Here is a 16,159-nt window from a genome sequence, read left to right on the forward strand (position 1 = left end):
ATAAGTGAGCGAGGCTAAGTGAGCGAGGCTGGGCTTACTGGCCCAGAAAAATTTATCCCGGGTTTGACTTAGTCAACCCTTTCCATAGTCTCGTTGCTACATATCGAACTCTAGTCTCAGAGAACTCGACTGAAGATTTTTCTTATAAACATTTTTCCTTCCTGATTTAATTCTTGTTCCAAACTAAAATTTTAATTATGTAATTAAATAATGCATGGATATGAGCTGAAGCGGTTAAGAATGATAAGTCTGTCAAGGGTCTTGTTATTCTTTCCTTTGAGACTGCTCTCCTCACTTCAGGTTTCAGCTTCAATGAACCTAACACTTCTGGAGCAGAATCCACAGGATGTTGAAGCTTGGATTAAGCACCGATGATGATGCTGAAGCTGAAGTTGATGAAGATATATTGCTGATGGCTGACGGCTGACGCTGTGGACAGCAAGATGAAGTTAATTAAAAGTTTCAAATCTTGTCACGTGCCATGTAATGCCGATGGCCAAATTAGTTAGTAATATTCTCTCTGCCAAAAGGCACTCAACGTCCTCTTAATTCTTTAGATACAAATAACTTCAACGTTATCTTTTGTTATCTATTTAGATATAGAGAAACCATAACTAAAAGATAGGACAGTTTGATGGGAGTTAGTAGTAGTGAACAAATCATACAATGGGTTAGGTAAACATTTGGACATCTCCCATTTTCTTAGTTCACGGAAGTGGTCCAAACGAAAGGGATATATATGAACTATAAAATAATATCACTCTTATTAAACCATTTTTATCCATACACAATAATTAATCTAGCAAAAAAAAAACCTGAAATCGACAAACTCTTCATGTGAAAATGGAGAAAGCCACCACTATTTTGTGTGTGTTTGGATAATGATATGTCACAATCTCTAAACTAAAACATCCACAACCTCGTTGTGATGACTCCATTGAGAAGAGTCTTAATCTAATATATAAAAGAAGGATTCAAAAACTAAAACCTTTATACACATTTGTGATGACTCCATTGACATCGGTGATGATCAACAATTAGAATGACACTATATATGATTTTTCCTAGAAGGTAAAAACATTGTGACGGTTTTACCTCATCCGTCAGAAAATTTTGACTTGTTAATAAGTTGAACGAAGATACTTATTAAGACAAAGATGCATAAATTCGATAAACCAATTATGAACATAAATTTGATAAATCAAATGAACATAGGAAAATAGATCACAATACACTCGGTGTTATTTTATGGAACAGTGATTTCACATGCAGTTAGGTCTGTGACTTTTGTTTTCGATGCTCATAATTTAGATGTGGGTGTGTAATTATACCATATAGAATTAAAACCTCATATGAAACTTTTATTTCTACCTCCAATGAATCTTGAGGAGAAGAAGTTGATGTTGTATGACCGCACCAACGAAAGCATAACCTTCAAATGCAATTGGTTTATGTCAGGACGGTGTGGTTGGTAATAAATTAACATCACTTGGAGTAAGTGGCGTTATTCAACTCCATATAGTTTCTTCAACACACTTCCTAAATCCTAGTGTATAATATTAATTGCAAATTAGTAACATAATAATAACAAACACAACAAGAAAGCTGCACATTTCAACAAAGCTATTATTTTTTCACATACATCCCAACTGATTACATTCTTATCTATAAAAATGTCTCAAACATCAAAAATCAAAGTCTTCAAAGATAGATGAATAACAGTCTTTGAAAGCTAAGTACCAACCTACAGAAGACAAGTACATTATTGATCAATTACAAGTAGAGTGTCTCAATTTTCAATCCCATTTTTTTATATCTCTGGATTCTGGATGCTAGAGCTAGTTAAAAAAAAATCGTTGTTCCTTTATTTTCCCTAGTGGGTAAAGCACTTACAAGCGACAAATGCATTGAATCACAAATCAATCACACGAAATGCGCATTGGAGGCCACGTGAATTTGGTGCGACGCATGATCACACCTGAAAGCTGGACGCGCGTTGCCCAAACACCAATTTACTCCTGGCGTTTTATGGACCCAAACTATCTGGCTTTGACTGCGATTTGTGGACCCATTTATTGACTAAAGGGCAACACTTGTAAAAAAATTTGGAGACCATGATGTTGTTCATGACATGTTTAAAAATCTTATTCACTGAGCCAAATTTAGGGTAATTCTCTTCATTTTTTTCTTTCTATAAGATACCTATTTTGTTTGTAAACAAATTACTTTTAAAATGAATTACGGATTTAACCAAAAAATTAAATCAAATAAATTTTCATTTAGATTAGGATTTTGTTTCCAATCATGTAAGCTAAACTAAACAACACTAAACTAACATAAACTCTAATACTAGTTTATTGGAAAAAATCTAATTACAAATAGTATCTTCCCTAAACTGAAAAAAATCTGTTGGTTTCTAAACTATAAAGAACTAAAATATACATACTATTATGACTATTAATTTATAAAAAAAATACTAGATTTATACTTAAATATCATACTATTTTCATGAACAAAATATTTTGTTCTTTTGGAAAACGTTCTCAATTAATTTAGTGATTACTATTGATTATTTCTAATTATTCGTCACTATCTTCACATTATTATCGTTTAATTCTTTTAAAAATTAATATATAAAACGATAAATGCGACAACATGGAAGAGCACAACTGAACCACTTCTCTCAAAAAAAAACCCAAACACACTATAAAACCCTTTTTCTCGCTCTCCCTCTGTTCATCTTGCTGAACCCCCACCACTACCGTCGTCCTCCGCCTCACACCCGTCGCACAAAGAAAGAGCCAACTTCAACATCATCACACAAATGGGGAAAGGCGGCACCCTCAGCGACAGCGTGATAAAAAAAATCATCCTCTCCTACAGCTACGTAGCGATATGGATCTTCCTAAGCTTCACAGTAATCGTCTACAACAAATACATCCTCGACAAGAAGCTCTACAACTGGCCTTACCCGATCACTCTCACCATGATCCACATGTCCTTCTGCTCGACACTAGCGATCCTCCTCATCAAAGTCTTCAAACTCGTCGAGCCGGTGTCAATGTCGCGCGAGACTTACCTCAGATCAGTCGTACCCATAGGAGCACTGTACTCTCTCTCCCTCTGGCTCTCCAACTCCGCTTACATCTACCTCTCCGTCTCCTTCATACAGATGCTCAAAGCTCTGATGCCGGTGGCCGTTTACTCCATCGGCGTCTTCTTCAAGAAAGAATCGTTCAAGTCTGATACCATGACGAACATGCTATCCATCTCCTTCGGCGTCGCGATCGCAGCTTATGGAGAAGCGAGGTTCGATGTGTTTGGTGTGTTTCTTCAGCTCGGAGCCGTTGCTTTCGAGGCGACGCGTTTGGTTTTGATTCAGATCTTGCTCACTTCCAAAGGCATCAATCTTAACCCGATCACGTCTCTCTACTACGTCGCTCCTTGCTGCTTAGCGTTCTTGTTTATCCCCTGGATCTACGTGGAGTTCCCTGTTCTTAGAGACACGTCTAGCTTCCGGTTCGACTACGTCATCTTCGGGACGAACTCGTTGTGTGCGTTCGCGTTGAACCTCGCTGTGTTTCTTCTCGTGGGGAAGACTTCTGCGTTGACTATGAACGTTGCTGGTGTGGTTAAAGATTGGCTGTTGATTGCTTTCTCCTGGTCTGTGATTAAGGATACTGTGACTCTTGTTAATCTTTTTGGGTATGGGATTGCGTTTTTGGGGGTTGCGTATTATAATCACGCGAAGTTAAAGGGGTTGAAGGCGAAAGAGGCGCAGAAGAAGGTTCAGCAAGGTGATGAAGAGGGTGGGAGGTTGTTGGAAGTGAGGGAAGGTGGTGATGTTGAAGGTAAGAAGAATGAGTCTGAGAACTAGTTTTTTGTTTTACTCAAAAAACGCATAATAAGAGGTGGAAGTGAAGTAAGATTATGATTTTGTCCTGCTTCCTATTGATTTTGCTCATAAGTAGTGTTGTCAGAATCTCTTACTGTTTTCCTCTTTGCTTAAAAGCTTTTTATTCTCCTTTTGTTTTGTTTTATTCAAGTTATTGCGATTATAATGGTGTTACCAAATCATTGTTTATGGATGGTAGATTTTGTGAATCTCTTTAGTAGAATGGTGTTACCAAACGTCCTCTTGCCACGTTTCAGTTAATCAATGTTATTTTGTCTTGATTGCTCAAAGAAGTAGGCTTGAGTGAAAATTTTGAAAGAACAAGCTTCAAGCAGCTTTGTGTGTTAATTGAAGCGTTGACTCTTCTCACGATTTTTCTATTTTTGAGCAATGACAGGGGAAACAACCTTTTGTCATCGTTAGACACTGGATTAATTTCAACGACAAAAAAAAAAAAAAAGATTAAGAAATGAGTTTAACAAAAATGTGCACATCCCTCTAACAAACTGCAACGTGACAATTGACAATAACAAGCAACAGACCAGTACAAATAAACAAGTGTTACTTATTAGTGTAACAAAAGCTCTGCATATTGCCATTCGTTTCATCTCCGCTGATCTTCTTGGATCTGGTTCTTTAATTGCTCTCTCCATCAACCCATGTTTTATACGGCGCAATTATCTCCTGACTGCGTTCAGGGTTTGAAAACATCATGTTCTAGCTTGAATCATCTGCTGCCGAGTCATCAAGATAGTTCTTTTCTTTCAAGAACGTACCAGAGCTTCTAAAGATCATCATATGACTTTAGACGCAGCTCCGAAGCTTTCAAACCTCAACCTATAGCACCCAAGTAATTGCAAATGATCTTAAAACAACCCCAATACAAAAACATACAAATCCTTAATTCTAACATTACAATTTTCAAAATTTTCCACGGCATAACCTTAAAAGGTAGAGAGGGCCAATAGTGGTTACATGAACATAGAATCAAAAGGATCCATAAACATTCAAATTAATTGAAAAGGAATTGGTTACAATCCTAAGCCACAATGAAATCTTGTTGGTACTTACTTGTTCAATTAATTATATTGTGTAAACAATCCTCAGGGAACAGCATATATTGCAAAGGGATGGATTTTGAAGTAAATGCAGAATGAGGTGAGTGAGGAAAAAAACGCACCATAGACAACAGGTTTGTCTTCGTCTTGGCTTATGTCGGAAAAAAAAAACAGAGGAATACACTAGAACACAAAACAGAGACCGATTGATTAACTTTATATGTTTCATATCCTCCATGGCCACCATCTCTCAAGCTCTCATCGTGTTCATAAACATCAAGGGATCTCCCAGCCTTGAACTAGCCCGCATTCTCCTATCTTCAAACCACCATATATTTCCAGCTTGAACTCAAAGAGAAGCTCGCTAGAAGTCACCTCTGCTTCAATTAGGAATGTGTACAGATGCTCTGCTAAAGCCGAATTCAGAATTTGCCTGCAGTTTTTATACACAACTTCCACTACCATTGATTTCTCTTTAGAGCAAGCGTCGTCGCCCCCTTTATTAAGCAGCACGATACAAGCTTTAAATCTCATGGATTTTGGTAGAGGCTTTTCAGTCAACTTGATTGTCAATGGACCGCCACCAGTAGCTCGGTGAGTGAAGTGTGCAGGCACTTGTCCACCTGGTAAGACTGCACATCCACTAGTCTTGATGATGAGGTCTCTCGCCTCTTGATTCAGTTTGAAGCAGTTGGCAAAGATGAGCCAAACCCGTGGATTGGAAAAGGAGCACTCTAGAACCTCCAGGGACTCGCAGTCACTTGCATCCATGACACAGATGGACTCCGAAATTTGTGGGAGTGATACCAATTTCGGGCATCCATAGAGGGAGAATCCTTTTAGATGAGAGATTTTCTTGATACAAGGAGGAACCTCTCGTATCTCTGTGTCGGTCAACCACAGTCCTGTGATTCTTTCAAGAGCATGAGGGAAGTCCTTGAGGTTTTCAAAGTATGACATCTGCAACGAATAAAGACGAGGCCATGACCTGATCGAGGGAGGCACTTGTTCTATTGCAGTTCCTATGAGGTAGAGAACTCCAATATTTGAGGAGATCTGTGGAAAACATTTCAACCTGGAGCAATCACGGAGATCAAGCACATGCAAAGATTCCAAGTTGATGTCGGTGGGAAGGACCTCTAGCTTAGTGCATCCTTGTAATTCCAGCCCATGCAACTTCTGAAGGTTTCCAATGAAAAGAGGAAGTTCCACCAGATTTGAGCAATTACTAAGATTTAAATTCTCCAAGTTGGTGGCATTCCCAACGTATGATGGGAGCTCCACCAGATTTGGGAAACTACTAAGATTCAATTCTCGGAGATTAACGGCATTGCCAATAAAGGAGGGAAAGTCCACAAGACTTAAGCATCCACCCATATCTAATTCTTCCAGCCTATTTCCAGTCAATGAAGGGAGTTTGATTAGACTCGAGCATTTACATAGATTCAATCTCTCAAGGTTAGTGGCAGTTGAGAAATCAGGAAGCTCCTTCAAGTTTTTAGAAGAACTCAAATCCACCCACTTGAGACTTCCAAGCGGCTGTACATGCAAATTACAAAAAATACATGTTTTATACACTTTAGTAATGAAACAGATATGAGAAGCACGTGTCAAAGAAAATTACACAAACGGGTGTGTGGTAAAATCAGTTTTATCTTATAGCAAAAGATATACAAATGATACATTGGAAACAAAGAGAAAGAAATCAAAATAACTTACTTTAATTCCTTCCCATAATTTCTCAAGCTTGCTGTGACGCATAGTTAGTTCGACAAGGAACTCCAAGTTTACATTGGAAGGAAAACATGTCATTGGAAAATGTTTCCACTCTAGTAACTGAAGTTTATGAGATATATAGTTCGGACCTCCAGTTAATTGCAATGTATTGCGAGAACCATTGACTTTTAAGAATTGGAGATTTGACATTCCTTTAAAGGTTTTCTCACTTATCACTTATATCTAATTCCTTCGTAGGTGAACTTTATGCCTATGACACTTTTACTACCCTGAAATAAAGAAACAAACCAGAAACTAGAGTGAGTTAGTTATCAAATAAACTAAAATTTCCAGGGAGCAATGCAACGAAAGCCACTTACGGTTGAATCACCAGTCAGCACCTCACAAGTATCTCTTTTGTCGTACAGAAACTGGCGCTGTCCAGGCTCATGAATGGATTCTTTACAAACAATATCTCTACCTAGTTTTTTCTAGCAAACTATGCATCCTTATAACTCCCCTCTCCCAGTCGATGGTTATGAGAGATTTCTCAGCTAAGACGTTAAGTCTTTGCCTCACTTCCAAGAACTTCTTTGCAAGATGCCCTTCCACTTTGTGAATCTTTTCAGAGTTGAAGAAGCAGGCTATATGAAGAAATAAATCTTTATCTTCATCATCTAAAGCATCATAGCTGAACATCAAAATGCTTCTAATATCAGCGTCAAGTCTAGTCTTTAATCTCGGTAACGAATTTGTCCACTCTCGCTTGGACATTCCCCGAAAGTAGGAACCCATAACCCTTAGCCCCAAAGGGAGTTCACCAGCAAGTCTTGTAACTTCCCTTGCAAGCTCCTCAAAACCATCTTTAGGGGACATTTGACCTAAAGAATATGTACAAAAGATTTGGAGAGCCTCATCATTTGTTGGAAAATCTACTTTGTAAATATGGCTAATTCCATGTGCTCTAAAAATTTTCTGATCTTGTGTTGTGATTATAATCCGACTCCCGGGACCAAACCACCAAGTCTCTTTCGCCATCGCATCTAGTTGTACTGACCGGTCAACGCCATCAAGAACAACAAGAACTTTCTTGTCCTTCAACCTATTTGGTGCAACTCCCAAATGAGAAACAACCATATCCTTATGGTTAGTTATTTGAGACATGAACTGTTGTTGTAGTTGCAACTTTGCGCTGTAGTCATCGGAACACAGTCTTGTGTAGTTTGATTTGATATCATCCATAAAGACACTCAGTTGAAAACTGTTGGAGAGTTGGTTGTATGCAACTCTAGCGATTGTGGTTTTCCCAATCCCAGGAGGACCCCAAATACCAATCATCCTCACCTCATCTGAATCTAGGCACAACAATGGTTTCATCCTTTCCAAACGAGCTCCCATCCCAACTAACCCGTCGAAATCATTCGATGGTGTGAAATTATTCAGAATGTTCGAAATATCAGTGGCGATTTTCTTGACCATGGCCGCTTCATCATCCCTAACAATTGGAGAGTTCAATGCATCCATTAAATATGAATTTTTTTTTGTGTATAGAGAAAGCAGGAATAAAAAAAGAACTAACCAGTTGCTTGAATGATAGCCAGCGATTGTGGCCATTCCTGCAAAAGCTTGTCTCCATCTCCCAATGTTTTCCTTTGTTTCACCAACACAAGTTTTTTTAAAGACTTTCCCAAAATCTCCAGTTAGCTTTTTCACATCAGATGGATCCACTTTGTAGAAAATAGGCATTACAGTCTGACCCAACTCTTCTCTGCTCTTCATAATCTCATTAAGACACCATTTTGAGGAGGCATAGTTCCTAGAGAACAAGATAATTGCAATCTTAGATCCTCTAATCGCCCTAATGAGCTCCGGACCAATAGATTCTCCTCTTCTGATTTCATTATCAACGAAAGGAGTGATTCCTTTTCTTTGAAACTCCATCTGAATGTGACTGAAAAGGTTTCTGCGGGCATCTTCCCCGCGAAAGCTGGGAAAGACATCATGCATCCAGATGCGAGAAGAAGAAGGTGGAGGATCTGAAACAGGAGACAAAGAAGATGAAGGTGATGAAGAAGAATCCTTTTCATCGTTACTATCATGATGGGACCGAAGTTTTCTCAGAACGGTTAAGAGCCCAATTGCAGCAGCAACAGTGGTAAGGAAAAAAGAAGAATCCATTAGTTAGTAATTAAGTATGATGGAAACAGAATAACGTAATACTGAGCTTTAAAGGGAGCTATGTGGGTGTTAAAAAAAAAAAAAAAAAAAAAAAGGGAGCTACGTGGAGGAAGAAACTACAAAAGAAACTTTGTATCTATTGAAGACAGAACGTTGATTAGGAATGAGGAAACCACTAGCAAAAGAAAGTGGACTGGCTGCTGCTTTTCTCCATATACCTAACTTCCTTGAAATTTCCTCACTGAAATAACGACGGTAACAGAAAGGTCCCACAAGCGTCAACTAGCAAGAGAGGAAACATATCCCAGAAAAAGCACATCCAACTCTCAAATATAAAAATAGAGAATCAAGAAGCACAGACGAGACAGTGGAAACACACACAACTTTTTGTTTGTTTGTTAAAATACAGTAAAAAGGAAAGCAGACAGTGGAAACACACACAACTTTATGTCTATTATATAGCCGATTGATATAATTTCAAAGCTAGCAAACTGTCCAACGAAACGAAGTAAAATTCAAATTAACTTTTAGTAATTGTTGAAAAAGGAAATCAACCGGACCGAAATCAAGCTTAGTCGACTTATTTTCTGAGAATGCTATCTGAAGCATCAAAGTCAACCGGGGTTAGGGAGCTTGCTTCTCTCGAACTCCATCCTCTACTCTTCTATCTTCGAACCACTACAAATCTCCCCTCCCTGGAAGATTGGTCACTCTAACAATGCTGCTAACAACAGCATTCTACACACACCATTAAAGCATTCAGAAAATAAATGTGAGCTGGAACATTCAACTAAAAATAGAACTGATCCAAATGTAAAAGGAAAGAAACAATCCTTACAGTAGGTCATTTTGATCTTCTGTAAACCTTTTCTAGTGATTCAATATGAGCCTTCTTCAATCTCTGTTGCATCACATGGACTGCTTCTTCTTTTACCTTTTCCTCATGTTCGACCTCTCAGCTGATGATGATTCCACTGGATCAGGTGATGAGTTTTCATGTGCTGCTACTGGCGGTTTTTCCATTGGCAGCATGTCACTTAGCATTGGAAGCCTTTCGTTTAATCTTTGGCTAATGATAATGGTCGAAATCATTCTTGGTGCTCTGGCAGTTGCAATTTTTTTTTAAACAGGGGATGTGGTGGGAGGCATCTTCTTCCGTGGATATACAGCATAATTGAATGGTGAATCATAGTCATCCCATCATGTCCCAAGAACCAAAAAATAACACCTGCTTTATACATTGCTTAAGGTAAGAGATAAGAGTAAGAGCCAAGGCTCTATGTTTGCTCTGTCAAAACTTGCTTGGTTTAAAGTATGTTATGATGTTCTACCAGATTACCAAGTCCCGATGAAAGAAACCTTTTTTTTTTCATTTGCTCTCTGATCGTTTGAGATTGGATTAAGTTCAACGATAAGAAAAAAAAAGATTAAGATATATGAGTTAAAAAAAAAAGTGCAGTAACAAGCCTATTCAGCACTAAGTGTTGCTTATAAGTGTACCAAAGGCTCTACATATAGCGTTTACCATTCTTTTCGTCTCGGCTGATCCTCTGGGATCCGGCTCTTCAATTGCTATATCGGTCAACACATGCGTGTACGGCACATTGATCTCCTCACCCACATTTGAGTTTCATTTAATTTCATACCACCCATCAACTTTTCAAAAAAAAAAAGAAGAGGAATACACTAGAGAACAAAAAACAGAGACCCAATAACTTTATATGTTTCAAATCCGACATGGCCACCCCCACCTCTCAAACTCTCATCAACATGAAGGGACCTCCGCGTCTCGGACTAGCCCACATTCTCCTATCTTCCAAACAGCATCCCTTTTCAGCTTGAATTCAAAGATAAGCTCGCTGGAAGTAACCTCCGCTTCGACTCGGAATATGTACAGATGCTCTGCTAAAGCCGGATACAGCTTTTTATTGCTATTTTGATATATGACATCCACTTCCATCGAGTTCTCTTCAGAGCAAGCGTCATGGTCAACTTTATTAACCAGCAAGATGCAAGCTTTAAATGTCATGTACTTTGGAAGAGGCTTTTCGTTCAACTTGATTGTCAATGGACCTCCACCAGTAGCTCGGTGAGTGAAGTATGGAGGCACTTGGCCACCTGGTACGACTGCATATCTACAATTATTCTGGATGATGAGGTTTCTCGCTTCTTGATTCAGTTTGAAGCAGTTGGCGAAGTTGAGCGTAAGGTATTGATTGCGAAAGGAGCACTCTAGTATCTCCAGGGACTTGCAGTCACTTGCATCCATGTAACGGATGGACTCCGAAATGGTTGGGAGTGTTACCAACTTTCGGCATCCCTTGAGCACGAATACACTCAGACGAGACATTTTCTTGATCCACGGACGAACCTCTTGTATCTCCGTGTCTGTCAAGCACATGCATGTGATTCTTTCAAGAGCATGAGGGAATTCCTTGAGGTTTTCAAAGTATGACATCTTCAACTCATCAAGACGAGACCATGACCTTATCGAGGGAGGCACTTGTCCTATTGCAGTTCCTATGAGGTAGAGATTTCTAACGTTTGTGGAGATCTCAGGAAAAATTTTCAACATGGAGCAATCATTGAGATTAAGTTCAAACAAAGATTCCAAGTTGATGTTGGTGGGAAGAACCTCTAGCTTAGTGCACCCTTCTAATCTCAGCCTTTTCAACTTCTGAAGGTTTCCAATGAAAAGAGGAAGTTCCACCAGATTTGAGGAATTACTAAGTATCAAGTCCTCTAGATTAGTGGCATTCCCAATGAAGGAAGGTACCTCCAACAATTGTGGTAGACTACTTAAATTCAATGTCTGAAGATTGACGACATTTCCGACAGTGGACAATCCACGGAGATCAAGACTTGAACATCCAGCGAGATCAAGATCATTCAAAAATTCCAAGGTGATGTTGTTGGGAAAATTCTCTAGCTTACTGCATCCTTTTAGTATCAGTGTCTGCCTGCAACTTATGCAGGTTTCCAAAAGAGAGAAGAAGTTTCACCAGATGTGAGCAGTCACTAAGATTTAAATACTCCAGGTTGGTGGCATTCCCAACGTATGAAGGGAGCTCCACCAAATTTGGGAAACTGAAAAGATTCAATTTGAGGAGATTAACGGCATTCCCAATAAAGGAGGGAAACTCGACAAGACTTGAGCATCCACCTATATCTAGTTCCTCCATACTATTTCCAGGCAAGCAAGGCAGTTTGACTAGACTCGAGCAATTACGTAAATACAGTTTCTCAAGTTTCGTGGCAGTTGAGAGATCAGGAAGCTCCTTCAAGTTTACAGAATCACACAAATCCACCCACTTGAGACTTCCAAGCGTCTGTACAAATAAATTACAAAAATTGGTTGTTTTATACACTTTTGTAACAGAGCCCTTAAACAAAGAAAAAAAGCTTCATAAACGGGTGTGACAAGATCAGTTTTTTCTAATTCAAAAATGTACAAATACTAGATTTGAAACAAAGTGAAATCAATAAAAACAGCTTACTTTAATTCCTTCCCACAACTTCTCAAGCTTGCTGCCAATCATGATTAGTTCGACAAGGAACTCCAAGTTTACGTTGCAAGGAAAACATGGCATTGGAAAATGACTCCAGTGTAGTAATCGAAGTTTATGAGACAAATAGTTCAGACCTCGAGTTAATTGCAATGGAGCGCTATAACCAGTGACTTGTAAGAATTGGAGATTTGACATTCCGTCAAAGGCTTTCTCACTTACTTCTAATTCTTCTTCTATTTTGTAGTAGTCCAGCTTTATCCCTATGACACTTTTACTACCCTGAAAGAAAGAACCACACAAGAAAGTAGAGTTTGTTTGTTTACGAATAAACTAAATTTTGCAGCGAGTAAAGCAATAAAAGACACTTACTGTTGCATCACCAGTCAGCAATTCACAAATCTCTCTACAGCCGTACAGAAACTGGCGCTGTCCAGGCTCATGAATAGATCTTTTACAAACAATTTCTTTACCTAACTTTTCTAGCAAACTATGCATCCTTATAACTCCCCAGTCGATAGATATGAGAGATCTCTCAGCTAAGACATTAAGTCTTTGCCTTACTTCCACGAACTTCTTTGCAAGATACTCTTCCACTTTGTGAACCTTTTCATAGATGAAGAAGCAGGCTATATGAAGAAATAAATCTTTATCTTCGTCATCTAGAGCATCATAGCTGAACTTCAAAATGCTCCGGATATCAGTATCAAGGCTAGTTCTTAATCTTGGTAGCGAATTTATCCATTCTTGCTTGGACATTCTCCGAAAGTACGAACCCATAACCCTTAGCCCCAAAGGGAGTTCACCAGCAAGTCTTGTAACTTCCCGAGCAAGCTCCTCAAAACCCTCTTTAGGGGACTTTTGACCAAAAGAATATGTACAAAAGATTTGGAGAGCCTCATCATTTGTTGGAAAATCCACTTTGTAAATATGGTTGATTCCATGTGCTCTAAGAAGTTTCTGATCTTGTGTTGTGATTACAATCCGACTCCCAGGACCAAACCACCAAGTCTCTTTCGCCATTGCATCTAGTTGTAATGAGCAGTCCACGCCATCAAGAACAACAAGAACTTTCTTGTCTTTCAACCTATTTGGCGCAACTCCCAAATGAGAAACAACCATATCCTTATGATCGATTATTTGAGACATAAACTGTTGTTGTAGTTGCAACTTTGCACTGTAGTCATCGGAACACAGTCTTGAATACTTAACTTTGATATCATCCATAAAGACACTTAGTTGAAAACTGTTGGAGAGTTGGTTGTATGCGACTCTAGCGATTGTGGTCTTCCCTATCCCAGGAGGACCCCAAATCCCAATCATCCTCACCTCACCTGAGCCTAGGCATAACAATGGTTCCATCTTTTTCAAATGAGCTCCCATCCCCACTAACCCGTCGAACTCATTTGATGGTGTGAAATTATTCAGTATGTTTGAAATATCAGTGGCAATTTTCTTGATCATGGCAGCTTCATTATCCCTAATAATCATGCGCATTCATAAATAAGTGTGAATTTGTAGGATGTCTTTTGTATAAAAAAATTATAGAGCAAGTGGGAAGCAAAAGAACTAACCAGTTGCCTGAATGATAACCAGCTACTGTGGCCACTTTTGCCAAAGCTTGTCTCCATCTCCCAATGTTTTCCTTCGTTTCACCAGCACAAGTTTTTCTAAAGACTTTCCCAAAATCTCCGGTTAGATTTTTCACATCAGATGGATACACTTTGTAGAAAATAGCCATTACAGTCTGACCCAACTCTTCTCTGCACTTGATAATCTCCACCATTTCATCAAGACACCATATTGAGGAGGCATAGTTCCTAGAGAGCAAGATAATTGCGATCTTAGATCCTCTAATCACCCTAATGAGCTCGGGACCAATAGATTCTCCTCTTTTGATTTCATTATCGCTGAAAGGAGTGATTCCTTTTCTTTCGAACTCCATCTTAATGTGACTTAGAAAGTGTTTCCGTACATCTTCTCCGCGGAAGCTTGGAAAGACATCATGCGTCCAGATGCGAGAAGAAGAAGAAGAAGAAGGTGGAGGAACTGTTGAAGGAGACAAAGAAGACGAAGGTGATGAAGAGGAATGATCCTTTTCTCTGTTATCTTCTTGAAGGAATATAAGTTTTCTCAGAAGAGTTAAGAGACCTATTGCCGCAGCAACAATGGTAAGGAAAAAAGAAGAATCCATTAATTAGTATGATGAAAAGAGGATCAGTATTTCAGAGATATAGAGGGAGCCTATGAGGCCTTGTATACATTGAACACAGAACGTTGACTAGGAATGTTAAACTACTAGCACTAAAAAAAGTGGACAGGCTGGTGCTTTTAAAATAACAGAAAGGTCCCACAAGCGCAACCAGCAAGAGAAGAAGCTTAAATACACAAGCAATCTCTCAAATATATAAAAATAATGATATCCAAGAAAAATACACAAGTAACTCTCAAATATATAAAAATAAAGAATCAGAAAGCACAAACATCAACCCTTTTTGTTTGTTTGTAAGAAAACAGTAAAAAGGAAAGAATGTAAGAACCATACGAAACACAAGCAATCTTTCAAGAAAGCAGTGATCAAAAACTGAGTTCCCTGAATTTGAAAAAAGAAATCAAAGATTCAAAATACTTTACAAGGATGTTCATCCCTAACGCTGAGATCTGAAACATCAATCCTCTTTGTCCTATTTTCATAAGGAAACCCATTGATCAATATCACCTCTATTTACTAATCTGTATACAATGTCGAGAGAAAAATCTTTAATCTAGCATTGGAAATCGTAAGGCATAGTAATCCAAAGATTATGTTTATGTATCATACAACAAAAATAACATTTGAATTACGAAGATCTATCAGACCAACAAAGAAAATTAGTTAAGAAAATCTAAAGACTACAAAAAAACCCTGTCTACAGTTTTGCGATTTTAGCTCTCACAAGTCACATCACTTGCAATAAAAATGCCGAGTACTATCGCCTGACGACGAAGATAACGCCGGAGAATGGAGATGAAAGGCGACGCTGGGGAAGATAGAGCAGAGCAACCACTGTAACTTTTATTTTAATAAAACTGTTTGCTGTTTTGTAACTCATGCTGTTTTGTGTTAATAATATAACAAAGCATGTCGTTTATCAAGTTTTTGGTTTATTAGGCTTCGTCTTGATCGCTGATTTTCAACGGGTCACTTTCTCCTTTAAACGTCGTCATTTCTCACTATTTTTTTTTAAAAACGCATGCTGTTTAGTGTTTATAATATAACAAAGCATGTAGTTTTTTAAACTTTTCGTCGTTATAGTCTGCTCACAACAGAAATATTCTCTCTCTCTACAGAAGCAACTGATCTTTCTCTCTGAGCTTGATAATGGCGCAATCAAAGGGATGGATTCAGAACGGTTGGTTCTCTGCTTTACTCGTCTCCTATTCACAAGTCTTCTCATCTATGCAAATTTTTTTTTTTCAATTTGCTTCTTTCGTTTAATATTTGGTGCTCCGTTCCTAACACAGTTGCAATTTTTATTTGAACAGAGGATGTGGTGTGAATGATAATGAATCCGATTTAAGCATAAATGTAATGCTCTTTTTTTGTTTAATTTTTTTTCTCATATTTGGTTTGTGGGAGTAACATGGTTTATCTAAATCTTGACTACGCTTTTACTTTCAGATGATACCTTGACGGAAGAGATATACGCTTAATGCATGAAGAAAGGACAGAAGCTTTGACTTTTCTTCTCACGGTTTTTTTTTTTTGAGTTATTCCTCAAAGTCTTGGTAGAATTTGTATTTTTTGAGCCAAAGAGAAACTTTTA

At 38.4% G+C, this 16,159-nt stretch overlaps 1 protein-coding gene, 1 long non-coding RNA gene and 1 pseudogene across 2 annotated transcripts; 2 read left to right on the plus strand and 1 right to left on the minus strand.

Moving 5' to 3' along the window:
- The first annotated feature begins 2,663 nt into the window (after positions 1-2,663).
- On the plus strand, positions 2,664-4,104 carry LOC106332002 (probable sugar phosphate/phosphate translocator At5g25400). The gene has a single exon (XM_013770450.1). The coding sequence runs from the start codon at positions 2,825-2,827 to the stop codon at positions 3,875-3,877; it is 1,053 nt and encodes a 350-aa protein (XP_013625904.1). The 5' UTR covers positions 2,664-2,824; the 3' UTR covers positions 3,878-4,104.
- Positions 4,105-4,967: 863 nt separating this feature from the next.
- LOC106329641 lies at positions 4,968-14,595 on the minus strand (annotated as a pseudogene).
- Positions 14,596-15,689: 1,094 nt separating this feature from the next.
- On the plus strand, positions 15,690-16,121 carry LOC106334387. Its single transcript, XR_001268601.1, has 3 exons — positions 15,690-15,745; positions 15,879-15,921; positions 16,015-16,121. It is a non-coding gene; the product is annotated as an uncharacterized LOC106334387 (long non-coding RNA).
- Positions 16,122-16,159: the final 38 nt, after the last annotated feature.

The sequence above is a fragment of the Brassica oleracea genome, chromosome C3 (assembly GCF_000695525.1).
Source record: "Brassica oleracea var. oleracea cultivar TO1000 chromosome C3, BOL, whole genome shotgun sequence".
NCBI lineage: Eukaryota > Viridiplantae > Streptophyta > Magnoliopsida > Brassicales > Brassicaceae > Brassica > Brassica oleracea.